We start from the raw sequence: 27,336 nt of genomic DNA, 5'->3' as shown, positions 1-27,336 counted from the left end.
AGAAAACAAAGCCTCTTGGGGTTCTGAAAGGGGAAAAAGAAAACAATCCTTTGTGCATTACAATTATACTCTTATTTTAAACACTTTCATAAATTATATTCAGCAAAAACAAACCTTTCTTTCATGTGTTCTCCTCCAGGCCAAGCTTTCTAAGGACCTCGCAGGCAGCTGTCACTTGCAGGCTCCCAGATTAGGTCTGAAATAGGATTTTACCAGGTCACCCAGAGTAAATCTATTCACACCATTCAAATACTTAGAATATTTTTATAATTGTAATTTGTAAACCAGAAATGTATTAAACTACCATCAACTACAAATGACAAACTTTTGTCAGCTCAAGATATCTCTTTGGTAATGAGGAGATCTACTTGAGAAACCAAATATTTTCAATCACAAAAAATATCTAATGATTTTAGATTTAGAGCCAAGAGAGCTAAGTATTAAAGAATGTTCTCATCAACATTCCTTTTTCTATGCTGACTAATCCAACCCAACCATTCCATCTCCATAAAATTGTTTAGTGCCTTTAATTTCACAAAATTCTATTATCTCATTTTACCCTGCCATCATGCCCCAAGCCAAGGTAAACAGGTAACATAACCTATTTCACAAAAGCAGAAGGGGACCTAAGTTCACGGACTTGCTTAAAATCACACAATTGGGCAGGCTGGGACAAAAATCCCAGATTCCTAAATCCCAGCCTTAGGTCTCTCCTTTGCATCCCGGCACAGCCTTATTTACACACATCATTTGGTCTCCTACAGTTCACTCAGTTTGGGGGGTGGGGGAGTGCACATTCCCATTTGCCTGTCTGCTTTAATTTCCATCAGCCAATTCTTTTAGATTTCAGCTTTGTTTTTTGAAATTAGTTTTAGAATTTAGTGATTCATCAGCTGCATATAATACCCAGTGCTCATTACATCAAGTGCCCTCCTTAATGCCCATCACTCAGTAACCCCCTCCCCCCACCTCCCCTCCAGCAACTCCCGGTTTGTTTCCTAGAGTTGCCTCCCCATGGTTTGCCTCCCCCTTAATTTTCATCTTTTTTTTAATCTTTCCTTCCCTTCCCCTATGTTCATCTGTTTGTTTCTTAAATTCCACGTAAGTGAAATCATAGTATTTGTCTTTCTGTGACTGACTTATTTCACTTAGCACAGTTATCTTCTAGTTCCATTCAATTTCCCTTTTCACAGAAAGTCCTCAGAAATACAGAAGGAAAGAAATCTGTTCGTATATTTAAGCAGTATTCTCATTCATACATAGTGACTAAAACAATACCACGTACACACTCACATGAAAGTATTTTGTCAAAGTTCTGTTTCATTTTCACTTTCAACTTCAGGATCCTTGACCCTCTAAATACTCTACTTTTTATATTTAGTGATTTTTCAACAAAAACACAGAAAGCAAATTTAAAAAAAAAAAGGAAAGTAATTTTTTCCTCTAGTATTGAATTCAAATTAACCCCTAATTACCTATATCTAGACCATTCAAACCATGACAAATTTTTAATCAAGACATGCTTCCCTTCTGCCCTACATACTTTTATATACTATGCCAACCTTTCTCCTCCCTTCCAGCTTCAGCCCATGGTTAGCTGACATGGGATCAAGGGATTGCAAATTATTACTAAGACATAAGTAAGTTTGTTTTAAAAATAAAGTGAATTAGGGGATCCCTGGGTGGCGCAGTGGTTTAGCACCTGCCTTTGGCCCAGGGCGCGATCCTGGAGACCCGGGATCGAATCCCACGTCAGGCTCCCAGTGCATGGAGCCTGCTTCTCCCTCTGCCTGTGTCTCTGCCTCTCTCTCTCTCTCTCTGTGACTATCATAAATAAATAAAAATTAAAAAAAAAATTTAAAAAATAAAAAAATAAAAAAATAAAAATAAAAATAAAGTGAATTAAAAATAAATAAATAAAAATAAAGTGAATTAAAAATACAAATAGAGACAACACTTTTATGAGGATCATTTGCTTGAAGGGGGTACGTGGGGGAACTTCTGGAGGTATTGGTAATGTTTTGTTTCTTGGTCTGGGTGCTAGTTACACCGGAATTTTCAGTCTGTGAAAACGCACTGAGTTATACCCCTATGATCTGTGGACACTGCTACATACTTCAATTAAAAACTTCAGAGATTTTTGTGGAAGTAAACCTATATTTATGGTTATTCACACCATTAGTCCTGACTTTTAAAATGAATAAAATTAAGACTGGAAAGCATGTATGTTAACTTACCCAAAAGAAAGGTGGAATGCCAATAGAAGAGATACAACTTCTAAGTACAGTAAGTATTCAGCACAAATGTTCTGACCTATGCTTCTAAGATTTTTAAAAGCTGATTATCTAATTGAAATTTTAACATTAATGTAGCATTAATAATCAGCAAACAGAGCACATATTCCCTTCTTTTCCAGAAAAACATTTAGTACAGTACTTACTACCTCAGCTAAACCAGAAATGCCATAGGATGGCAAATAGAAAAAGCTGCATTTGGCTACTTATACTGGCTGCCCTAAAGATTATATCATATCAGTTGAAGGACACCTCTATTACAAAAAAATCGTCAGAAATGTCATTAATAGGGACGCCTGGATGGCTCAGCAGTTAGGTATCTGACTTTGCTCAGATTGTGATCCTGGAGTCCCAGGATCGAGTCCCATATCGGGCTCCCTGCATGAAGCCAGCTTCTCCCTCTGCCTATGTCTGTCTGTCTCTCTTTGTGTGTCTCTCATGAATAAATAAAATAAAATCTTAAAAAAAAAAAGTCATTGATATTCTTATATGATTCCTTCAGAAACAAAATAACAAGACAGCGTTAGCCAAATGAAACAGGCAAAGAGCAGGAAAGGGCCCTGCAGGCAAAAATAAATAAAAGAAATAAATATATTACATTTACAGATAAAATAAGAGAAGAAAAGTGATTGTCCATTTATTCAATAGGAGTTTATTGGATGTCTATATCAAAACTCAGAGACAGTCACTGAAAGGATTTACCTAATTATTTTCACTTCACCCACCCTACATATGAAAACAATGAAGCACACAGGAGTTTACTAACTTGCCGAAGGTCACATCCAGTAAGCAATGGAACAAAGTAAAGGCTCACATAGTATGCACTATGTTGCCTCTGTGTAAAACTCCATCCCTGCTCTTTGGACATTTACAATGAGTTATATACTGAGCTAGGGGGAAAAAGTATATAGACAGAGAGACCTGATTCTTATCACTACTAAAACTGCTGCTTAGAAGTAAATACAATCTTTGAAAAAGCAGTACATGTGATCTTAAACTTTAATGATCGATCTAACTAAAATAAAAACTGACGTGTCAAAAGCATTCTCAATATATAATCCTAGTACTTATTAAAAAAAATAAGTTGTAATGAGAATCTAGTCATTTTATCTTTGAATCTGGTCATTTTAATGTAAGTAGTCTCCATTATTAAGCCTTATGCTTATAGAATCTGTTCAGCTACTACAAGAAACCACACAAACTGGTTATCATACTGGAGCTTTCTCAATCTTATGAGAAACATCAATAATGCAGTAGTCACTTTAGAATATCCCAATAGTATTTTCAAAGGCACAACCTGTATTTACATGTGAAAACTAAGGGTCACAAAAGTGAAAGAATTTGGTACTGCTTGATTATGAGGCAAATAACACCAGACCAATTCCAGAATCTGTTGCCCAGGCCAGGTCTTTTCCAGTTCAATTAGAGAAAACTTATGCTTCCACTGATGCTTTGAAGACCATAATGCTCCAGGGTGACCCTCCCTGGCAGAGCTGCTCTTTACATGGAGCTCAGTAGGAAGCAGAAGCAAGCAACAGGGGCTAAGTCTTTAGTCAGGCCTGGTGAACAAACAAACATTGTTGGTACAAAGAAAGGCACAGGCAAAGCCTGATTTGATTCTGGTCCAGTAACAGCTGAAAACAATTGATGACTGCATGAAGGAGGCCAGAAGTCTCCCTGTCCAGGCAGCATGGCAAAGGACACTAGTTGATTTTATAACATTCTTAGCATTCTTACCCTGAGAACAAAAAAAGATAGCTGTTGGGAAGTGAGGATCTTGTGACCTGGATTGCACAGGGAGTAAGGCTGGAAGCAGATTTTGTGGTTTTCTCTCTTTGGCCACCTGCTAAAGATTTTCTGAGATTGACAGAGCATAACACTCTAATTCACTGCCATCCATTTCTTTTTTCTCAAGACACTTGCTCAATCAGATAAAAGGAAACAGAAATCCTTCTCTGATGGATGACTACAATTGCTATTATACACAAAGAAACTTAAAAAACCCAGGAAAAGGGCAGCCCAGGTGGCTCAGAAGTTTAGCGCTGCCTTCAGCCCAGGGCGTGACCCTGGAGACTCGGGATGGAGTCCCATGTCAGGGTCCCTGCATGGAGCCTGCTTCTCGGTCTCTCTCTCTCTCTCTCTCTCTCTCTCTCTCTCTCTCGGATAAATAAATAAAATCTTAAAAAAAACAAAAAACAGGAAAACACAAATAATTTCAAAGCTTAGATTGATGAAGGTAAATCTATCTAATAGAAAAACCTACCCATCAGCACTTCAGGAAGTATCAAGGAACAAAGCTTAGAATTCCAAAATAAGGGGCAGCCCTGGTGGCACATCCTGGGGTGTGATCCTGGAGACCCAGGATCGAGTCCCACATCGGGCTCCCTGCATGGAGCCTGCTTCTCCCTCTCCCTGTGTCTCTGCCTCTCTCCCTCATGTGTCTATGAATAAATAAATAAATAAATCTTTAAAAAAAAAAAGGAATTCCAAAATAAGTTTATTAAAAATCCCATTTAAGGAAGCATCAACAGAAATGGACACACCATCCCTAAACCTCAAAATCTTACAACATGGTTACTTAATTACAGATACTATTTTTTTTTCCACTGTCAGAGATAAATGTAAACAAAACTTGTATTCCACAAAAACAAACAAGTTTTATGAGACTTTTTATCATGATCTTCTCCAGCACAAAGAGCTGGTGCTTTAATGACTCTACCCACTTGAGTAGTTTCTTCTTCACTTAGAAAACCATCAAGGGTAGCCCTGGTTGGCTCAGTGGTTTAGCGCCCAGCCCAGGGCGTAATCCTGGAGACCAGGGATCGAGTCCCACGTCGGGCTCTCTCCATGAGGCCTGCTTCTCCCACTGCCTGTGTCCCTGCGCCTCCCTCTCTCTCTCATGAATAAATAAAATCTTAAGAAAAAAAAAAAAAAACATCAAAAGTGAAAAAGAAAGGTGTGTGTGTGTGGGGGGGTACACCTGAGTAATTCAGTGTGTTGAGCAGCTAAGTCTTGATTTTGGCTTACATCAAGATCTCAGGGTCTTAGGGCCCCTCAGACTCAGGGCTCCATGCTCAGCAGGGAACCTGCTTGAAAATTCTCTCTCCCTCTCCCTTCCCCCCACCACATGTTCATGTGGCTCGCTTTCTAAAATAAATAAATCGGGATCCCTGGGTGGCGCAGCGGTTTAGCGCCTGCCTTTGGCCCAGGGCGCGATCCTGGAGACCCGGGATCGAATCCCACGTTGGGCTTCCGGTGCATGGAGCCTGCTTCTCCCTCTGCCTATGTCTCTGCCTCTCTCTCTGTGACTATCATAAATAAATAAAAATTAAAAAAATAAAATAAATAAATAAATCTTTTATTTTAATGGGATATATTAAAAAAAAAAAAAGAAAACCACCAAAAGTATTTTTTTTAATATCTCTGTACTGTGAGGCTAAGAAGTTTTTAAGTACCAAATGGGCTTGTGATTTATTCTTTTTCCATGAAAGTATTTAATCAGCTTTGATGTTACCTTGACAGCTTCCTTCTGTATAGGCAGCCTAAGTTCTGACTGTATGGATGGGCTGGGAGAGCCTCTATTTGAGTTTTAAAAGCTCACATCCAACAATAAATGTAACCAATCTGCAAACTGCATTAATAATTAAAAATAATTTGAAATTAACTTAAAATTTCAAGAATATATGCTAGAAAGACTCCTCTGAATTTTAAGAGACTGGGGAGCAAATAATTTCCCCAGCCTTACAAGAGGCTTTGTGAAGGTGGCAGACTCTAAAAAGAGCAAGGAGAGTGATAGTTATTTGATTTTTTTTTTTCTTCCTTCCATCCCACTCTACTTCTGTGAGCCATCTGTGGCAGATTAGATTATTATTCAGCAAATATTCCCTCCCTCCCCCAGCATCCCTGAGGGAGAAATATACTTTTCCATTCCAGTGATGCTCGGCTTGGTTCAGAGACCTGCTTTTGGCTTCAAGGTGGGTGCAGCCTACTAGCCACAATCATCTGACTTGCTTTGGTCAAAAAGATCTTAGCAGATGTGGCACAAGCAGATACCTGAACTGTGCTTCTGCAGTTGGACTTATCTTCTTTTATTTCTGCTGTTGCCTTAAGAAAAGCCTACCATGGGTAGCCACTGGCCCTTCAGCCTGGGCCCCAGAATAAAACATGCAAAGCAGAACTGCCCTGGCTGATCCACAGTCCTACACCTCCAAGCAAAGCCTTGAGTAAGAACAAATATTCTGAGGCACCGAGTTTGGGGAGGTCTGTTATGTAGTTACTGTAATTGTTTTTAAATAATGGTTACCTGGGTTCAGAACAATGAAAATGAAGGAAGACTGACAAATCTAGAATGCTTTATCTGAAACCCTTAGAAGTGTGTTTAAAATTCATATTTTTCTCAGATTTTATAAAGGTAATATGATACAAATACTCTGTGTTTTATAATGCTCTCTCAAGGTCTTAGATAGAACCACAAAATCAAACACATTGATAAATATATAGTGAAACATATAAGCAGTCTTAAATTACATTAATAGGTTCAGTTTTAGATTCTTCTGTCAAATGAATTACAAAATGCCTTTTGTTTTTATCAGGGGCTTTTAGATTTCATAATTATAGAAATGGTCCTGTATTATCAATATTTGTAGTAATTATAGAGAGTCTTTTCCCCAATAAAACTTTACTTTGAATTAACTCTACATAGAAGGTATGATTACTCCTAGTTTGCCTCAAACTTCTGTGGAAATGGCTTTAATACAACTAATCTTTAATGAAAACATGACTACTAACATCTAATTAATTTGTATATCCAGCAATGCCTGCTTTCCCTCTGCTTTAGATCAGTTTAAGCAACTGTACAAAGCACTGTGAAAACCAAACACTAACACCTTTAACCAACCAACACTTACTGGGTTTCTTCTACCAAACCAAACATGGTGACAGGTGCTGGGGATGCTACTAGCAGATAATACTTGTTTACTTAAGGAGTTTACTATCTAGAGGAGGAATCAGACAAGTATATTTTTATATTAATTACATGTTGAAATAAAAATGTTTTAGATGTAAGGCGCCTATGTGGCTAAGTGGGTTGAGCATCAGAATCTTGATTTTGATCCAGGTCATAATCTCGGGTCATGGGATCACACTGGGTTGGGTTCCACGCTTGGTGAGGAGTCTGCATATCCCTCTCCCTCTGCTCCTCCCCTTGCTTGGCACTCTCGCATGCTCTCTCTCAAATAAATCTTTAAAAAAAATATTTTAGGGCAGCCTCAGTGGCTCAGTGGTTTAGTGCCGCCTTCAGCCCAGGGTGTGATCCTGGGGACCCAGGATCGAGTCCCACGTCGGGTTCCCAGCATGGAGCCTGTTTCTCCCTCTGCCTGTGTCTCTGCCTCTCTTTCTCTGTGTGTGTGTGTCTCTCATGAATAAATAAAATCTTGAAAAAAAGAACATGTTTTAAAAAAATATTTTAGATGTACTGGGTTACATAAAATATTCAATTTAATTTTATCTATTTCCTAAAAATTAAAAAAAAAAAAAAAAATGAAAGGGATCCCTGGGTGGCGTAGCGGTTTAGCGCCTGCCTTTGGCCCAGGGCGCGATCCTGGAGACCCGGGATCGAATCCCACGTCGGGCTCCTGGTGCATGGAGCCTGCTTCTCCCTCTGCCTGTGTCTCTGCCTCTCTCTCTCTCACTGTGTGCCTATCATAAGTAAATAAAAATTAAAAAAAAATGATTTTATCTATTTCCTACCTTTATAAAATGTTTATTAAAAAAGTTTTAAATTAACATTTGTAGCTCACATAGTTTCCTATCAGATCATGCTGCTTGCTCTAAATCTTCAGCTCTTTCTGCTGAAAATCCCTGAGAGCCTTTTCCTTCCCGAAGCTTCCCTCTCTTCCTTAGCCTTTGTGACACTGCACTATGGAGGTTCTCCTCCCACCACTCATCCTCCTCAGCTGGTTCCTCTCACCCTTCTTCCACTCCTTCACTATAAGTCGTATGCCTGGGCCTTCTTGTCCCCTTCCTTTCCTTAGGCATCTCCTCCACTGCTCCAACATTAGCTAGTAAGTCTATTTAAAGTCTATTACAGTTCCAGGTCTGTCCATGGGACATCTTCGACCTACGGGCACTTCAAAAGTGATACTCCCAAACCACTTCCTCATTCTCCTCTCTAGACTAGTTCTTCACTAACTTCCTTATTTCTGCAAACGTCTCTCCCATTCTTCAAACTTAAAGCCTCCTAGTCAATTCTATTTATTCCTTGATTCTCAATTGGCTGTCATATCTTGTTAATGTTTTTCCTTATTTACTTATTTATTTATTTATGACAGAGAGAGAAAATATGACAGGTAGGGGAAAGGGCAGAGAGAGAGGAACAAGCAGACTCCCTGCTGAGCAGGGAGCCAGATTTTGCGGGGGGGGGGGGGGGGGGGGGGGGGGGGGGGGCTCATGACCTGAGCCAAAAGCAGAAGCTTAACCAACTGAGCCACTCAGGCACCCCATTTTTCCTCCTAAACCTCTACCATCACCAAACTCTCATCTTATCTCACCAGAATTATGCAAAAGTCATCTCATTCTCTTATCCATCCGAGCCCCAACTATCAGATTAATGTGCCTAAAGTTCTGACCACAACAGTGCCACTCTTAACATACCTTCCAAATCTGCCTAGTATCTATCACATGAAGGAGAGGCAGAATTAGAGGTCTTTGAAAGGTTTTTCAGAATATAATGTTAAAAAAGCCTCCCCTATAATCTGCAATAATATTAGTGGGAAAGCAGGAGCAGAGAGAGCCTGGATCTGAAAGAGGAAGAGGTCCACATAAGCTATGGTAACTGACAAATGCTGTATTTTCCTGCTAGGGTGGTTCTCAGAGATCAACTTCAATCCTCTAGTTCCCTCTAAATGGAAATTCATTTAGCAGTCTAGGTCTAGTTGCAGCCATTAACTTAAAACTCAGCAATAAATCACATCCATTCAGAAGTATACCCAGAGCTGTGTTAACGGTCTATCCAAGGAGCAGCAGCAGAAGAATGGAAAACCAACTGATAGATGCCATTTCTATGATCTATTGGGGGTAGGGTAAGGGAAGGAATCCATGCATGCACTCAATAAACATTATCCTTTTCTCACTGTTAAGGGTTTATTAAATGGTGGTGGAGCGAGTCTTAAGTTGGTGAAGTCTGCAAATGAATTAAGGAGACCTGAAATAGGCATTTTGCGGGTGACTGAAATTAGTCAAATGCAACAAGCTCCAATCCACTCTCTTGCTTTATTTTCCTTCATTAACAGTTATTTTTAATTCAGAGTGGGCCCCTGTTTGTAATATACCCTCTGATTATAACGCCCCACCCACTTCAACTCAAGGGGTGAAAACCTTTCCACCGTGAGAGATAACTCAAATAACAAGATTTCCTAACCAGATGTGACCTCTGCCTGCCTCAAACCTCAGGAAATGTTACGAGCTTTACAATGTGCTCAGTTATATTAAAGTCATTATATATGCCATAGTTTTTTGCACCCTATTCTTACCTCCCAGAGTAAACCCTGAATACTATATTCCTCTAGCCCAAAGCAGGCAGGCAATGCTTTTAAAATCATTAAATTAGTCTCCTACAGTAGAAGCAAATTATTTATTTGAAGGGGGGGGGGAAGAAAAAAAAAAAAACCTGAGCGGGAAGAAAACGCAAAATACCCAAGACACATGCAAAGCCCCGAACAACATCGTGCCTCGCGACGGTCCCAACCAAGGCAAACAGCATCAGACCCTGTTGTCCACCTCGAACGTGAGACGTAAGGAATTTTTCTCTGAGTGCCACTCACTTCCCGGACAAGGGCACACTCGGGGCGTGAGGCGCGGAGTTTCACCAGTTGCTCAACCAGACCGGGGCAAGGCGCTTCCTCCTTCTCCTGCTCCACTCCACTCAAGACCGTCAATCCCGGCCCAGCTGAGGACCAGGGCACCTGCGTCCTGAAACGTCTTCGGGGAACCAGCACTTCCGGAGAGAAATCTCTCTTCGACCCGACCGCGCGCTGCGCCCGGAGCTGGAGAAACGGGCCGTCCCTCCGCGTTCCCCACAAGGGGTTCCTCGGTCCCCGCCCGGCCGCGCCCCGCTCCTCATCCTCGAGGACACCCGGCTGCGCGGCCCGGGAGGCGACAAAGAGCCGGGCCCAGCCCGCCACCGCCTGTGTCCGCACCAGGCGAGGGGCGCCTTCCCCTCTCCCCAAACTCCCCACCACGCACCTACTCTTCACTTGCCGCCACCACCGGGCGCTCGCAGGGGAGGCTCCTTCCCGAGCAGCCGCTGTTTTGTTTCCGATGTGAAATCGCGGCCTCTGGAGCGGCCCGGCCCAGGCCCCGCCCAAAAAGCTTCGCTGCTGTCGTCATTTCCGGCTCTGGCGCCGTTGGCGGCCGGCCGGGGAAGGGGCGGGTCCCACCGGAGTAGGGGGCGGGACCCGGGGGGAGAGGGTGGGGCTTCCGGTGGCGCGGCGGAGAGAGGGGCTAACGCTGCGCTCGCGGCGACCCCGGGGACCTGGAGGAAGCCGCCCAGAGTGCTTAGTGCGAGTCCGAGATGGTCTGGGATTCGAGACTGCAGAGCTGAGGACCGAGGTTTCTACGTCAGCGGGGCCCAGCGTGCGCTCCTCCGACCTACAAGTGATGACATCTTAAATCTTAACGTTTATCTCTTGGTACCTATTTGTAGTGCTTCTCAGCGCGAATCAGCTGCATCACTGGTGATGCGGGTGACTAGTGAAAATTGTAACTACCTGTGCCCTTCATACACTACCCAAATGAATCAAAACTTCTGGTGGGTGGGGGAAACCCGAGAAACTGCGTTTTAAACGAACGCAGCCCGGGATTCTTAGGCTTCAAGTTTAAGATCCAGTCTTAGATGGTAAACTTCCAGAGAGCATAAAATGTGTCTTATTTTTGAAATCCCAAAACCAGAGCACCTGGTGCACAGTGAATTGCTCAACGGCCACTTAATTCCTGCATCTGCCAGTTTTCCGTCCAAGTTGCGGTAAAGACAGCACCAACAACTAACTTAAGTAGCATAGCACACTCATCTGAAAGCTGAAAGTAAACTGAATACAATCATGGAAAACCAAAGATGGAGAATGGAGAAATGCTCAAATTCACAGGTAACAGAAAACTGACAATGAAATCAATGATGAGTGGCATCTGGCCAAATGATAGCTTTTGTTTCTTTTGAATTCCTCCCCCCAAGATAGCCCTTCATATTCCTGGAGCATCAGTCCCTCAGTCCCTCCCTCCTCTCTCCATCCAATACATGAACAGACTTAAATAGGTTTTACACCCAGCTTCATTTTAAGAACCTCAATAGGTTTTTCCATTAACAGGGAACAGATAAGTTGGGTGAATAAAAATGTTGACAGCTCCCCTCCCCAAAGATATTTAAGTCATTTCCTCTTCCCTCCTTAAATGTCACAAGGATAAGGATTTTGCCTATTTGTTCATTTATATATTGCAAGTGCTGAGAACAGTGTCCAGCACATAAAACCGTTCAATACACTTGTCAAACAAGCATAGGCTAAACCCCATCTATTTGTGAACTGGTTCAATTTCTTTGAATGCGGTCTGGTAATATGAGTAGAAAGTCTTAAAATAGTGGTAAACTAGGGGATTGGGTGGCTCTGTTGGTTAAACTTCTGCCTTTGGCTCGGGACATGACCCCAGAGTCCTGGAATGGAGCCCCACATTGGACTCTGCTCAGTGGGAAACCTGCTTCTTCCTCCACCTGCCATTCCCCATGTTTGTACCCATGTGCTCACTTGCTCTCTCTCAAAAAAAAAAAAAAAAAAAGGAATTGCTGGTAAACGTTTTTTTAGGCACAATCTCATTACAAAATATTTGTGCAGACATTCATGAAGTTTAATACCAAAAATTGGAAAGCTAAACATCCTACAATAAATTTTGGTTCACCCATTTCACAATTTATGTCCTTCATAAATTGTTTATGAAGGTTATGTGTAACAGAAACATTCTTAAATGAAAAAAAATAGACAAAGATTTATGCATATGTATAAACACAACTATGTCAAATCACATTCCTGCAAAAAATAACCCAAAAGGTGATTTTTAAAAAGTGATTAAGGGCAGCCCAGGAGGTGGCTCAGGTGGTTTAGCGCTGCCTTCAGCCTGGGTTGTGATCCTGGAGACACAGGACCGAGGGCCACATCGGGCTCCCTGCATGGAGCCTGCTTCTCCTTCTGCCTGTTTTTCTGCCTCTCTCTCCCTGTGTCTCTCATGAATAAATAAATAAAATCTTAAAAAAAAATAAAAAGTGATTTAAAAAAAAGCACAGTGACTCGGACTACAGATAACTTTTTCCACCAGTTTTTGCTATTTTTTCATCTTCTTAGAAATACATATTCGGGGATCCCTGGGTGGCTCAGCAGTTTAGCAGCTGCCTTTGGCCCAGGGCCTGATCCTGGAGTCCTAGGATCAAGTCCCACATCGGGCTCCCTGCATGGAGCCTGCTTCTCCCTCTGCCTGTGTCTCTTCCTCTCTCTCTGTGTCTCTAATGAATAAATAAAATCTTAAAAAAAAGAAATACATCTTTGGGATATCTGGCTGCCTCAGTCTGTGGGCCTGAAACTCTTGATCTCAGGGTTGTGAGTTGGAGTCCCATGTTGGGTGTAGAGATTACTTAAGTAATTTTTTAAAAGATTTTATTAGGGGAGCCCCTGTGGTGCAGCAGTTTAGCACCGCCTGCAGCCTGGGGTGTGATCCTGGAGACCCGGGATAGAGTCCCACGTCGGGCTCCCTTCATGGAGTCTGCTTCTCCCTCTACCTGTGTCTCTGCCTCTCTCTCTCTCTCTGTCTCTATGAATAAATAAATAAATAATATTTTTTTTAAAAGATTTTATTTATTTTGGGGGGAGGGGCAGAGGGAATCTCAAGCAGACTCTAGGTTGAGCACAGAACCCAAAGTAAGGGATCCATCTCAGGACCCTGAGATCATGCATGACCTGAGCCGAAGTCAAGTCAAATGCTTTACCAACTGAGCGCCACTCAGGAACCCAGTAAATAAATCTTTAAAATCTTTTTTTTTTTTAATTAAAAGAAATACAAACAAATACACAAGATTTGTTGATGAAGAGCCAGCAAAGACATTGGGAAAGACATAAAAGTAGGGCAGGGCAAAAGTGATATCCTAGATACCAAATAGCAAATGTCCATGGTGTTAAGAGATAGGGTGGAACCTCTCACAAGGTCACAGTCTCTTCAGGTCATCACCGGTCATCAGTGGAATGGTGATAAAAAATATTTGAGACTTGAGGCCTTTGGAAGGCACATGCAATTATAAGCTACTCTGTGGAATCTCAATAGTGTAGTGGATAGGAGATAGGTTCCAAGATTAAGTTTTTGTGTTAACACTTAGTCCAGACTGAAGAATGAAGATCACGAAATACTTGAGCAAGGCTCAAGAAACTGCAAAATGTAGTTAGAAACCAGAGCCTGTGGAGTTGGGGAGGTCTTCTGTATAGGATGGATAGAGTCATCTATCATTAACTACAGAAAGCAAAGGTTTAAGATGCATGTCACCATAAACTGGAAAGCTAGAACTGGAGAATATGCCTAATGACTTTTTTAAAGTTAAGGTTTTGTTAAACTTGAGACTTAATTGCTGAATAAGGGGAGGAAAATCAAAGGATTCTCAATCATTCTGCTAATAGTTTTTCCACAACTACTATATAGCACGGAAGGTTCAAAAACAAAAGCTGGAATGTGTGTGGAAAAGAACTGGAGTTCAGTAGAAGAACAAGAAATATAGCACCAAGGGTTCAAAATATCTGCAGTGGTACATTTATTATTTTCCCAAAAGCGTTTGGAACTTGGGAGCGAGAATGGAAATACAAAACCAATTTGGCTTTGGTGCCAAAAACCAATACTAAGTGGTAAAAGATGAAGCAAATGAGAAATCCAAAGTGTCGGACTGGTTAGAACCACTTGGGTGAGAGACGCTGTCGGAGACTAAGAGTAGAACAGCCACTGGTCACTAGTACATACATAAAGTCAAGACCTGGTCAAGCAGAGAACCAAGGCCAGTTATTTACACCACTTATTCCTATTTTATATTTTATTTTATTTTATTATTTATTCATGGAAGAGAGGGACAGAGGCATAGGCAGAGGAAGAAGCAGGCTCCCTGTGGGGAGCAGGATGTGGGACTCGATCCCAGAACCCCAGAATCAGGACCTGAGCCAAAGGCAGATACTCAACCACTGAGCTACTCAGGCATCCCTATACCACTTATTCTAAGGCTATCCAACTCAAAACTTCCCACATTAAGGCAGTTTGCCTTTTTCTTTTCCATGCCCAACGTGGAGCTTGAACTCATGACCCCTGAGACCAAGAGGCACAAGCTCTACCATCTGAGCCAGCCAGGTGCCCTGCCTTTATGAAATTCTAATTTCCTCTATAATCAAGAACTTGGGCCCCCTCTTTATTTTACTTTAAAGATTTCATTTGTTCATGAGAGACACACACACACAGAGAGAGAGAGAGAGAGAGAGGGGCAGAGACACAGGCAGAGGGAGAAGCAGACTCCATGCAGGGAGCCCAATGTGGGACTCTATCCCAGGTCTCCAGGATCGCGCCCTGGGCTGAAGATGGCACTAAACCACTGAGCCAACCAGGCTGCCCTTGGGCTCCCCATTTAAAAATATATGCCTCGGAACACCTGGGTGGCTCAAGGGTTGAGCATCTGCCTTCAGCCCAGGGTGTGATTCTGGAGGCCTGGGATTGAATCCCACGTCGGGCTCCCTGAATGGAGCCTGCTTCTCTCTCTGCCTATGTCTCTGCTGCTCTCTGTGTGTCTCTCTCATGAATAAACAAAATCAAAATAAAAAATTTTTAAACTTAGGGATCCCTGGGTGGCGCAGCGGTTTGGCATCTGCCTTTGGCCCAGGGCGCGATCCTGGAGTCCCGGGATCGAGTCCCACATCGGGCTCCCGGTGCATGGAGCCTGCTTCTCCCTCTGCCTGTGTCTCTGCCTCTCTCTCTCTCTCTGTGACTATCATAAATAAATAAATAAATAAATAAATAAATAAATAAATAAATAAATAAATAAATAAATTTTTAAACTTAAATTAAAAAAATTTTAAAACTAAAAATAAATAAATAAATGAATGAATAAATAAATAAATTAATTAAAATTAAAAAAATCTATATATATGCATGACTCAGGCACCTCAGTGGCTCGGCACATCTGCCTTTGGCTCAGGCCGTGATCCTGGGATCCAAGTCCCACACTGGGCTCCCCACAGGAAGCCTGCTTCTCCCTCTGCCTCTGTCTCTGTGTCTCTCATGAATAAATAAAATCTTTTTTTAAAATGTGCCTCAATAAAACACTTAAAAATGAAACTTTTAATTTAAAAAAATGAAACTTTAATAGCTTTTCACCAATAATAATCCAGTCTCTTCACTAGGGAGTATTTACTAGTATTTTTTTGACAGGAAACGAACCTTCAGTTTTTGGATTCTACAATGTGAAGTGTTCATTAGATGTTCCTTTTGTTACAAAAAAAAAATTGTTAATCTCTATTTTTAAATTCACACCTAGTAATTTTTGCTTCAACAAAAGATTTGCTAAAAATGCTTCATGTAGGGTAATTTTATTAACAAACACTTCCCTCTCCCCTTGGATTGATAACATTTAGACCAGATCTATCCAATAAAGCTTTCTGAAATCATAATGATGTTTAAGTAATCTCTATACCCAACATGGGGCTTGAACTTACAACCCCTGTGATGAAGAGTTGCCATGTTCAACCAACTGAGCCATCCAGGCGCCCCAATCATAATTATGTTCTATAATCTGCAGTGTTCAAACAGTATTGCTAGCCACTGACTATATATGGCCATAGAACACCTGAAATACATTGCAACAAAAAACTATTTTTTACTAAGAGGGCTTCCAAACATTTGAAATATGCTAGTGTGACTGAAGAAATGAGTTTCAAAATTATTTAACTTTAACAAACTTAAAACCTTGGATAGCACAGATTTAGACCATGAATTAGAATCCAACATATAGGCCTCTAGACATCCATCTGTCAGGAACACTGTAGCAGTGTTGCTTTGGGTAGATAATGTGACCTCTAAGTTCCTAGCTCACATATTACTGGCTCTACTGAATATCTTCCTACTGTCCCTGTTCTCTTGACAATGAAGTGAGCTAATCAAGTATGACAGTTGGTATACTACTTTATATGTCTTAGTATTCCTCATTATTCCTTCTCCATCATTATTAGACTATCAGCTACTAGAGGTATCTTGTCTTACGTCTATCACTCTACCTACCATTTAACACGAATGCCATGTATCAAGCATGCTTCAATGGCTAAGTAAATGTCATACACAAAAAACCAGAGGGACTACCTATAACAATTCAGCTACCACTCTGGGAATGAGAATCTAGGTCATAAATCCAACTACTATGGAATGTGGCACAGTAGGCAGACGTGGGATTGTCATTTAATGCAAACAATATGGCTTGAAAAGAATTTTTATTTACTTCTGCTTATAGAAATTATCTTTCATTCCTGGGGATTTTAGACTACTATTCCTAATTTGGCCTTCATATAAGACAAGTAATAAAATAGAAGGCAAAGATTCTGTCAAATAAAGATGAAAATGTAAGCACTCGTGCAAATAAATTATTTCAGTAATTCAACCTAATTATATTTCAAAAAATCTACATAAAAATTTTTAAGCTTACTTTGGTCAATAGTATGAAAGTATGAATTATAGTAATTGTTCCAGTGTTTGAAATATATATATATGTGTGTGAATTTCCCAATTTTCTTCCTGACACCTACACTGTTTCTTTGCATTTTGGGGATTCTTTGTCATACATTTTGTATCCATGGCATTCAGAGATCAATTTCACCATCTTTTGCAGAGCAATACTATTTACCAATTTCAGATTGAGAGAAGGCTAAAATATGACCTGAAGTCTGTAACCATTATGACATAAAACCTTTCAGCAATTTTTTGGGTTATAAGTGTTAACATTTATAGAGCTGCAAAACAAACGCTATTTTCGCTGTAGTGTCTTCTTTTTTTCATCAGAAAAAGCTGAGTAAATAAGCCTCATATACACACTATTAGCATTACAACTTTTACTTCCTATGTAAAAAGAAAACATAAGTGTTCAGTTCAATTTGACTCATAAGCTGTTTCTCTATTTGTCCATTATATCTAGCATTTCTGCCTGATGAGTACCTGAAACAGCACTCCACAAAATCATCATTTGCTTCCACTACATACAGAAGCGCTATGGTAAAAATCAGAATAAGCAAAAACAGAGTCCTCTAAAGAGAAAGTGCTCTGGGACTGGCTGGGAGTAAAGCCTAGAATATTAGACTTGTTCTCAGGCACGTTTTTTTTGGAAGACTACTTTATGTTCATGAACATAGACAATGTGCATCTATTTGTCTCAAAAAAATGTTCTTCTCTTTATAATCTACTTAAAAAGAAAATTAAGCTGCACTTGTGTAATCTGTGAGGATAAAATACTACTACAGGTTCCCCCTGCTTTTCAGAAGTCAAGTTACTCCACTTTTTTTTTTTTTAATTTTATTTATTTACTCATGAGAGATGGGGCGGGGCGGGGGGGGGGGGCAGAGACACAGGAAGAGGGAGAAGCAGGCTCCATGCAGGGAGCCCGATGTGGGACTTGATCCCGGGTCTCCAGGATCATGACCTGGGCCAAAGGCAGATGCTCAACCGCTGAGCCACCAAGGCGTCCCAAGTTACCCCACTTTTATGAAAAACCTACAGTAGCACCTGGTTTTGCTAATCAAAAGAAATCTGAAGAGGATTTTCACTTTTACAAAATAAAGATGAACTACAGTGAAAATAGTAGTCAGCATTTGTTTTTGCAGCAAGCCCTTACAGAAGCAGCACACAGCCTGTGCATCAAGAGTGGTGCCAGCAAGTCCCTTACCCAGGGACTGTATCTCAGCATCAAGCCACCACAGTTTTGAACTATGTCTGTGAGCATCTGTGCTTTATTTCCATTTATTTTGTGCATCTGTTAGCAAGATGTGTTCTAAGGTATCAGGTAAGTCTGAGAGAGGTTATTTTTCAGTCAGAGAATACTCAAAAATTTCCATATAAATTAATGGTTATTGTTTCTTGGCTAAATTTATGCCATTTCAGCTTTCAAACTGTTTCACAGGGACACTTGACTTCTAGGATAGCAAAGAAATCCTGTACTGAGTATGTACTGATACTCAAAACTGTAGTCCTTGGATCAGTTAGCATTGGCATCACCTGGAAGCTGGTCAGAAATGCAAAATTTCCAGCACCACTGTATCCTACTATCTATCTACATTTTAACAAGATCCCCCAGGTGATTCAGGTACACATTAAAGTTTAAGAAAAACTACTTCAAACAATTTATCTTTCCTCTTGTAAACAAATGTACATATTTAAAATTATTTAAGATCAAACGAGGAAAAAGCATCTTCATTTTCTGACTGCCAGATCAAGAATGATCCTCAGGGAGCACTTGTGGCTCAGTCGGTTAAATATCTGACTTCTTTTTTTTTTTTTTTTTAATTTTTATTTATTTATGATGGTCACACAGAGAGAGAGAGAGGCAGAGACACAGGCAGAGGGAGAAGCAGGCTCCATGCACTGGGAGCCCGATATGGGATTCGATCCCGGGTCTCCAGGATCATGCCCTGGGCCAAAGGCAGGCGCCAAACCGCTGCGCCACCCAGGGATCCCAATATCTGACTTCTGATTTCGGCTCAGGTCCTGATCTCAGGGTGCTGGGATCAAGACACAAGCTCAGCAGAGTCTGCTCCACCCTCTCACTCTGCCCCTCCCTCAGCTCATTCTCGCTCTCAAATTTTTTTTTTAAAAAGGAATGATTATCAAGAATTTCATATAATTTTTTAACAATCTGAAGGGGCAATATAGATTAAGATTTCCAAACTGAAATTAATCTACGGGCAAACGGTAAAGACAACCCAGAAAGCACAAGCAATTTATTGGTAATATTCTTATGTGTATTCTCCCAGACATTAGAATACACCAGTTTATACATGTCCAGTTCTTTATATGCAAATCTGAAAAACTAGAAACTGAAAACCTTAAAAGTTTAATAAGCTTGGTAGCAAAACCAGTCTCAAGCTGATATGAAACTATTATAAATGGTCTTTAACTCAGGGATTATCATTCCTATTCTGCTGCAGAAATGTTAATGTATGAATTTATTAGGATCTGGACACATATCTCACTGGAAGTGTGATACAATAAATGGTATGTGCCCTCAAGACTTTCAGATAAGGGCCTTTTAAGATAAATACAGTGAAAGAGCTAAGACGAAAGCAAGGGTAATTAAATCAACCTGAATAAACCTTCATGCTAATGCTAAGTAAAAACATAATATGATGCCTTAGAAGCAGCAATACAATAAGATAGAAATAATAAACTGAAAAATGTGTGAAGCTCGGCAGGGTGGGGGAGGGGGTTGTCAATCTGAGAAAAGGCTAGTTAAGGAATTTATAGATGGCAAGGAGCATGAACGTTCTGAAATTCTCCTTTCAGAGACCAGAACTTAAAAATGATATAAAAATCAAGTCCATCAAAAATTCAGCCCATATTTTCAAGTTATGTTTCTAGTATGCACTGCAAAATTACAACATGATGCCATTTATTTAACAAGATTCTGAAAGAATGGGTCCCCAAGATCAAATATATACAGTTTTAATATTGGAAATATTTACATAATGGAACCACCTCATGGTCCAGTGTTAAGAACAGTGTTTCAAATTCCTTTTAAGATGTAAAAAAAAATCTCGTAACTCAAGCTCAGTTATGCTTTTTAACAATCTGCCCTTCCCCCCCAAACTTAATAATCTTTCTTGTAAATACTCAGACATGGGAATAACTGCACCTAATTTGTGTTAAGAACTGTTTAAACCCTGTTACATTTTCAGATAATTTTGCTCCCTGGTGAAGTTCTTTCTGTTCTACACTAAAGAAAGCCCTATATATGTCTCTAAGAAGACATCAGTATATTTTTAAACATTGATGAGCAGAGGTAAAAAAGGTTTGTGCGTGCATATACACGCAGGAGATATAATCCCTTTAAAAACAAAAGTGCAAACAAAAAATTAGTGGTAACTGCCTTAAATGATTTACTATATCCTTAAAAATAAGATGTAAAATTCGCAAATTGCCATTCTAAATTCCTATTCTATTTTTTCAACTTTCCTAGTCTGTATTGCCTAAGTTTACCTTTTGTTTTTAAAAACGATTTTTTTTTTCATTTATGCTTCTCAGATTAAGGTTTTTTTAAAAACAAAGGAGTACACCAAAATAAAGCTAGGAACCAAGTAGTGCAAAAATGCATCATATAAAGTTCCCTGGAATCTAAGGATCTGTCTTAGTTCTACACAATGAAATTAAGGGGAAAACCATTATGATTCACACTCCCTTAAAAAAAAGAGGCTGTAGCGGTCAGCGATCAACAGGAAAGCCCCATTCCATTCACCAGTCTGTTGCTTGTCACAAGAGAATACCATGCTCTGGGAGACTAATAACCTAATTATCCCAGACATTTGGATTGGCACAACACCATGTTTCCTTTACGATTCTACTCTTCAATAAGGAAATGTTTAAGGGAACTCTCCAAAGAAAATTAGGGAAAAGACAATTATACATACATTCGCACAAACACATTCATACAGAGAAATAGTAGGAATGGATTGTCTGCTAATCCTAGCACTCTAATTTTAAATTCCATGCCTTCAGGAGGGCTTCCCATTTTTGATCAAGGGGTAGAAAGGGTTAATAGGTATGATGGGAATTCTTTCAATTAAAATCATTCATGTAGGTTCCTATACAGTACAGTTCAACATTAAGTGCAATTCTGCAAAAGAATTGGGGAGTCATTTTAATATTTACAAGAAATAAATCAGCAGAACAAGATTATATCAGATAGGCTGTGTACAGTAGCTGCGGCTTATAAAACATACCAGTAATTTGTACCTGGTGAGTATAAAGAGAACCAAGGTAGGATTCAGATGTCTTTACAACCAAGGAAGTACACAGGGCATCAACAAATTAGAGGACAAAAAAAATTCACATTTTCTACATTTAAAAAAAAATTACAGATCTCACAAATGTCTTTGAAGACAAAGAAAAAGCCAAAGTCCTCTGAAGGGTGGGAAAGAAGAAGGAATCTCAAACAGAACTCTAAATGTAAAAAGAGTTTTACTTCACAAGACCAATTTTCTTGGCTTCTGTTTCATATATTAATAATCTCCACATTTTGACTATAAAAACTTCTGCTTCTTCATCAAGTACCTAGAAAAGAAAAAGAAAATTTCAAAAAACAGTAACACATGTAAGATAAGCAATCATCAGCATCACCCAATAGTGACTTGTATTTTAAAAGGCTTTTATTTATTTTTATTTTTTTAAAAGATTGTATTAATTCATGAGTGACACACACAGAGAGAGGCAGAGACATAGGCAGAAGCCAGGGTCCTGAGATTTCGGGATCACGCCCTGAGCTGAAAACAGAAGCTCAACCACTGAGCCACTCAGGCATCCCTTATAAAAGGCTTTTTACATTGACAAGCATTTATTTTCAACAAAATGACTCGAAAGAAATCTAGTGTGATGTATTTAGTATATATAAATTACCCAAAAAGTGGAGGGGGATGCATTCAGCAAAATTCCATGACTTACTTAAATACTGGCACAATACTTTAACCCAACTTTTATTCTTTTACTTATTACTTTTAGTTTTACAAATAAGATATTTATACATGTATCAAGAAACTATTTCCTAAAGAAAGCATATTTATTATAAAAAACAGTAATTTAAGCAGAACTAGTTACACAACTGCAGTAATTTAATAGTATCTTTTCTATCCCCAAAACAGCTTTAAAATTGTAATACTTATCCAAGTATTATGTATGTGACATTGGATTAAATATTAAATGTGAATATATGCAAAGCATTTAATACGGCATCTGGCATAGAATAAACAGAGTACGTGAACACTATTTATCACCAAAAAGGACACAAGACTACTAAATAAATTACCGGTCTTTTCCCCTGGCAAATTGATAAACCAAATTATCTTCCTATCCACTTCACCTTCCATGAGTTGGGTACATTATATTGTCCCCCACTATTCCTGCCCTCACCCTACATGCAGACTTGGGCCTCTACACCAGGGTTACAGTGAGGTAAAATGAAACAGCATGCTTCCTTCTACAGGAGGCAGCTATGGATAAGCTCCAGGATATCACTGCCATGATGAAATGTGGCCTAATGTTGCCAGGGCTCTGGAGCAGCAATTTAGTTTAGGAGTTAAGAAAACCTGATCTCTATCCAGACTAGTCTGGATCACAATATTAAAGACTAGTCTGGATAGAGATCAGGTTTTCTTAACTCCTAAACTAAATCGCTGCTCCCACCTTATTAGTTATGTGCTCTTGACTGAATCACTTAGCCACAATGAACCTCAGTTTTCTCATATATAAAATGGAGGAAATACTAACAAATGGTACTGTTCTATTACGGGAAATAAAAGAGTTAATAGGTACAAAGTGTTTTGAAGAGTGTCTGGTACCTAAGTGTTCAGTAAATACCTAAGCAAAACCTGAAAATCTGTTGTTTTGGGGGTTTTTTTTGAGAAATTTCCCTACATTCTTCAACAATGACAAATAATTAAAGAACTTTTAGTCAGACTTTTATGAGCCAGAGTTTAAAAGAACTATGAGCTACAACACCAATGTGAAAATTGTACCTTGGAAATAATATAGATCTAGGCATAAAGTATAACCAAAGTTAATTAATGTAAAATGAGGAAAGGTACAGTTTGAAAAAGTCAGATTTTTTTTAAAGAAAAGTCAGACTTTTAACAAGATCAAAATACTACTTAAGCTAAAAATTCAATCTCATTTATTCAAGAAATATTTAGAGAGTGAGCTATTGACAAAACTAGCCAGTTGAGTGGCTTCCTCCCACTCTGATGAACAATGAGCTAGAAAATTAAAACATCAGTAACCAGCAAAGAGCCTAACTATACTCCAAATGTCAATATTTCAACACATCAACGTGGATTAACTGACACGACATCTTCAGTGACAGAAACTGCAACTCTGCCAAGGCCAAACATTCGAACATTGCTTAAAAAAAAATTCCTAAACTCCAGCCCAACTATAAAAAACCCTCTCTCAACTCCAAGGATAATTTAAAGAGACTGGGAAGGTCAGGGAAGTTCAAATTCTATCTGGGATCTATTCACATTTCATCTTTCATCTGAGGATCAGCATTATGAAGTCAACAAACTTTTTCACAAATACTTTATCAGAATTTTTTTATTTTTATTTTTTTATTTATCAGAATTTCTAAACAGCATCTGCATCAGGCTGGCTGGGCAGCAGAAAACTAATGTTACCTTACTTTAGACATCATATAGTGCCTGGACACAAAATATCTGGACCTAGAGCTTCCTTTGGTTGGGGACTCCACTACACCCCTTTCCTTGACAACTCTGAGGATGGAAATTTAAGCTCTCAGAGGCACTTGTCATCTTCTAACATGCTTGCTGTTTTCTTCCTCCCTGACTGATCTTCCCACTCTGCCCTTTAGATTCATTACTCTTTATACTAACCACTCTCAACTTCTTTGTTTTTTCATGTATTTACTTTAACTAAAAACTTGTTGTGTCCCTGAAAGCCCCTTAGCCACTCCTCAGCTTTCTCAGAAAGTTCCTTACTTTCGAAGCCTTAATCTCACAGGAGGGGGAGCTGCTGAATCCTCCTTGTTTCTCTTTATAAACATACCCTCCACTGAGGTTCATGAGATCTCACTATACTACCTTCCGCTCAAACAGAGGCTATCCAACAAATATGTAGTCTTTATGCCACAATAGATAAGCACGCTGGCTGTTTCCCTTTCTCTCTCCAATTCCTGTCCCAACATACAGAAGTTTCAATTTCTTGTCTATGACCCAGGTAGAAAGTTCACTTATAATCTAAATAATGACATCAGTTCTACCCCAGAAACTTTCTCCCATGGCCATATATGTACCTCACCATCATCTGGACCAAACTAACATTTGTATTCTTAAATATTCTACTCTCTCACTGTAACCACTCTTTAAAACACACCTACCACAGCTTTACCGGAACAACCAGCACCCTGATTCACATAACCCGCCAGCCTTATTCCAATGTTACTTCCTTCTCTTCCTAGCTTTGAGTTCATAGGCCATTCAACCACTCTCACCTCTACTGTCAATTCTTTTCCTCCTTTCCTCACAAGATCACAATATTAGAGAAATGCAACCACTGACTCAACTCTAATACACAAATTAAATGCAAGTGGGGATTTGATGTTTATTGATGACCAGTGGATACCTGTCCAAGTGACAAAGTTATACAAGTCTTATCAAGACTCAGTTTAGACGGCAATTCGTGTGACACTTTTCCTAACTGCCCTTTATACTGTCAGATGCTCCATCTCTGCCCCTACATCTTTTTTACATATCTCCATGAATGCAAGTCTGGATACTATTATAGTATAGTATTGTAGTAGATCTCCCTCTCTGCTACTTCTTTAAGAGCAGATGTTCCACCTTTTTATGCTTTTGCAGCTTGTTCAACCCAATACGCACTTAATATTTTCTCAATGTATGGACAGATTCAGGATTTATATTTATATATATAAACACACCAAAGGTGGAGAAGAGGAAAGTGTTAGTGTTGTCTAAGGACATCTTGATGTGAGTGCTTTTAACCTCTTTAATGCAGCGCTCACTTCACAGCACATATACTAACTCCTTTCAATGCCGAGGCACATTTTAATTAGGGCTTCTAAAAAGAATGATTCTAGAACCAAGATTCTAGAGGTAAAAAATTAACCAAATATAGAGAAATTTAGTTTACAGATATTAATTAGAATATTAATAACAGTTAATTTCTGACTTACCATGGCAACATCATCTAAAATGCTCTGAGGTGAACTATGAGCCATAACCTAAAAGAAACAAATACTTGTCATTTGGAAAATAAATGAAAAATTAGCAATATAGTCAAAAAACTTTAAAGTACCCTCAAACTAATAGAGGAATTTTTTGTGGCTGAAGAAACTTTCTATAAATTTCTTAATTCCCAGAATCCCACTCTCAATAGTTTACCATGACAACCTGGGATCTTAATCACTATACTGTGTTCTAGCTCAAATCCAGAGTTACAAATTCCAATGCTAAAATAATTTTGAGTAGAAAGGGCAGCCTAAATTTACTATTCTTACTGTTAAAAGAAATAGTGGTAGAAAAATAAGCATTTTCTTAAACCGCAATGAGTTACTCTTTTAGAGACATACAATGTTTCTACTATAATAACTATCTCATTAAAGATAAAACTTTGCCTTCAGGAAACAATGGATATGGTATACCTTAATGGGTAAGAGCACAGATGTGGCTCCCACAGATTGTTGGGAGGTTTAAAGAACATAAAATTTACAAAATGCATATTATCACAGTACCTGCCCAGAACGAAGCCTGGCACACAGCAAATCAATCAATAAAAATGACTATTATTGTGCTATGAAGGAAACTATTTTGTTCCTGTTCCACAAGATGGATGACTGACAAATTGGTAAGACAAGCTATCAACTGTCTCCACAAAAACTCCCTTAAATGGATTTCAGCAGCATTCTAACCATTAAGACAAGGAGGTGGCAAGGCATTCTCAGGAGTAGGGAGAGAGCAAAACTGGCAGCATTCAGCAAATCTGTCCTCCTTGACCCCCCGAAATGAAAGCATATGATGTAGAGGTACGAAATAGAGTGGAGGGCTTAAGTAGCCATGAAATATCTTAACTGAAATTAAACTACCATAGAATTGGCTTTGTAAGATTTTTTATTTTAGAGTATCTAATATTTTAAAGTAGAATACAAATGTTGGGGATGGAGTAAAAGACTAACCTTAGAACAAACAAAATCAACTAATGTAGCTTCTTCTTCACCTATGTATTCTATAATTTTCTTATTAATCCATGGTCTAATCCGTCGTTCCATCAATATCTGCAAAATAAAGCACAGTTATTAAAGAACTTTTAATTATTTTTACTAGAAAGTCTACAGCCTCATGGTTTTTAAAACTAAAATACAGTATGCTCTCAGTCACAATAACTAAAACAGGTATGTATTAAGATACAATTACTTGCTTCTAATTGATGAAGACTTCAAATACTACCAAGAATTTCCCCAATCATCTACCTGAATCCCAAGCAGGTCAAGATGCCAGCCACATTATCATCTCTACCTGTCATTATTAATACAATCATCTGAGTTTGTATGCTATATTCAAAAACCACTTCAAAAAATGATGAAATATAATTTGCTACTCACAGAATCCACAATAGACCAATCCAGAGGATAAGCAAAGAGCTCAGGTTTGGCCGTAGGGATTTTCTCAATGAGACTCTTAATGTGTTTTCGCTTTTCTTCAGTGTTTACAGTGCCTTTGGCAGCATTTTTATCATCTTCACCATAATCCAAGGGAACTAGTTTCCTTTTTCGGGGTACGTCATCACTGTCTTCATCCTCAAATTTGTTAAAGACACTATCTACGGGGAGTTTCTTTCTCTTCACAGAATTAGGTTGACCAGGACTATTGGAAGCACCTATAGTAAAAATACTGTATTAGCATGATGACTTAATTTTCAAATGTTAATACATTTTACAACCCACCATCCCTCAAGAGCAGTGCATAATATACTTCCACAAATCTCAGAGAAAGATCCCAACTGTAGAAAATAACTCACTACTCACAAGTGCTAGAAAATTTAACTTTTCACTTCTTCTCAGAACTTGAGGCAGCTGCAGATATAGGAGCACTAGTAGAACTATGAAAACAATCGTGAGCTAGAAAGGCATTTTTGAGTATTTTTCTACCTACCTACCAAGCAGCACATAAGTAATTTTTCCTTAAGGCAAAAACTAAGTATATATTGGGTGGGGGTGGAA

The 27,336-nt window shown here is 39.2% G+C and overlaps 1 protein-coding gene and 1 long non-coding RNA gene across 4 annotated transcripts in view; one reads left to right on the top strand and one right to left on the bottom strand.

Moving 5' to 3' along the window:
• The first annotated feature begins 10,782 nt into the window (after positions 1 to 10,782).
• Positions 10,783 to 17,913, top strand: LOC111097103. The gene is made up of 3 exons (XR_005363513.1): positions 10,783 to 10,946; positions 11,241 to 11,434; positions 17,527 to 17,913. It is a non-coding gene; the product is annotated as an uncharacterized LOC111097103 (long non-coding RNA).
• Positions 17,914 to 19,972: 2,059 nt separating this feature from the next.
• The window catches only part of RBM25 (RNA binding motif protein 25), a 54,409-nt gene continuing 47,045 nt past the window's right edge, over positions 19,973 to 27,336 (bottom strand). For 2 of the 3 annotated variants that reach the window (XM_038545179.1, XM_038545178.1), the window contains 4 exons: positions 26,719 to 26,993; positions 26,293 to 26,391; positions 25,294 to 25,341; positions 19,973 to 21,647 (listed from right to left, as the gene is read on the bottom strand). In XM_038545179.1, the coding sequence (XP_038401107.1) occupies positions 21,555 to 21,647; positions 25,294 to 25,341; positions 26,293 to 26,391; positions 26,719 to 26,993 (515 nt within the window). In that variant the 3' untranslated portion in view covers positions 19,973 to 21,554. Of the gene's footprint in view, positions 21,648 to 25,293; positions 25,342 to 26,292; positions 26,392 to 26,718; positions 26,994 to 27,141; positions 27,216 to 27,336 lie in introns of those variants that run through there. The other variant, XM_038545180.1, reaches the window with a different exon arrangement.

The sequence above is a fragment of the Canis lupus genome, chromosome 8, assembly GCF_011100685.1.
Source record: "Canis lupus familiaris isolate Mischka breed German Shepherd chromosome 8, alternate assembly UU_Cfam_GSD_1.0, whole genome shotgun sequence".
Taxonomy (NCBI): Eukaryota; Metazoa; Chordata; class Mammalia; order Carnivora; family Canidae; genus Canis; species Canis lupus.
This window is presented reverse-complemented; position numbering and strand designations above follow the sequence as displayed.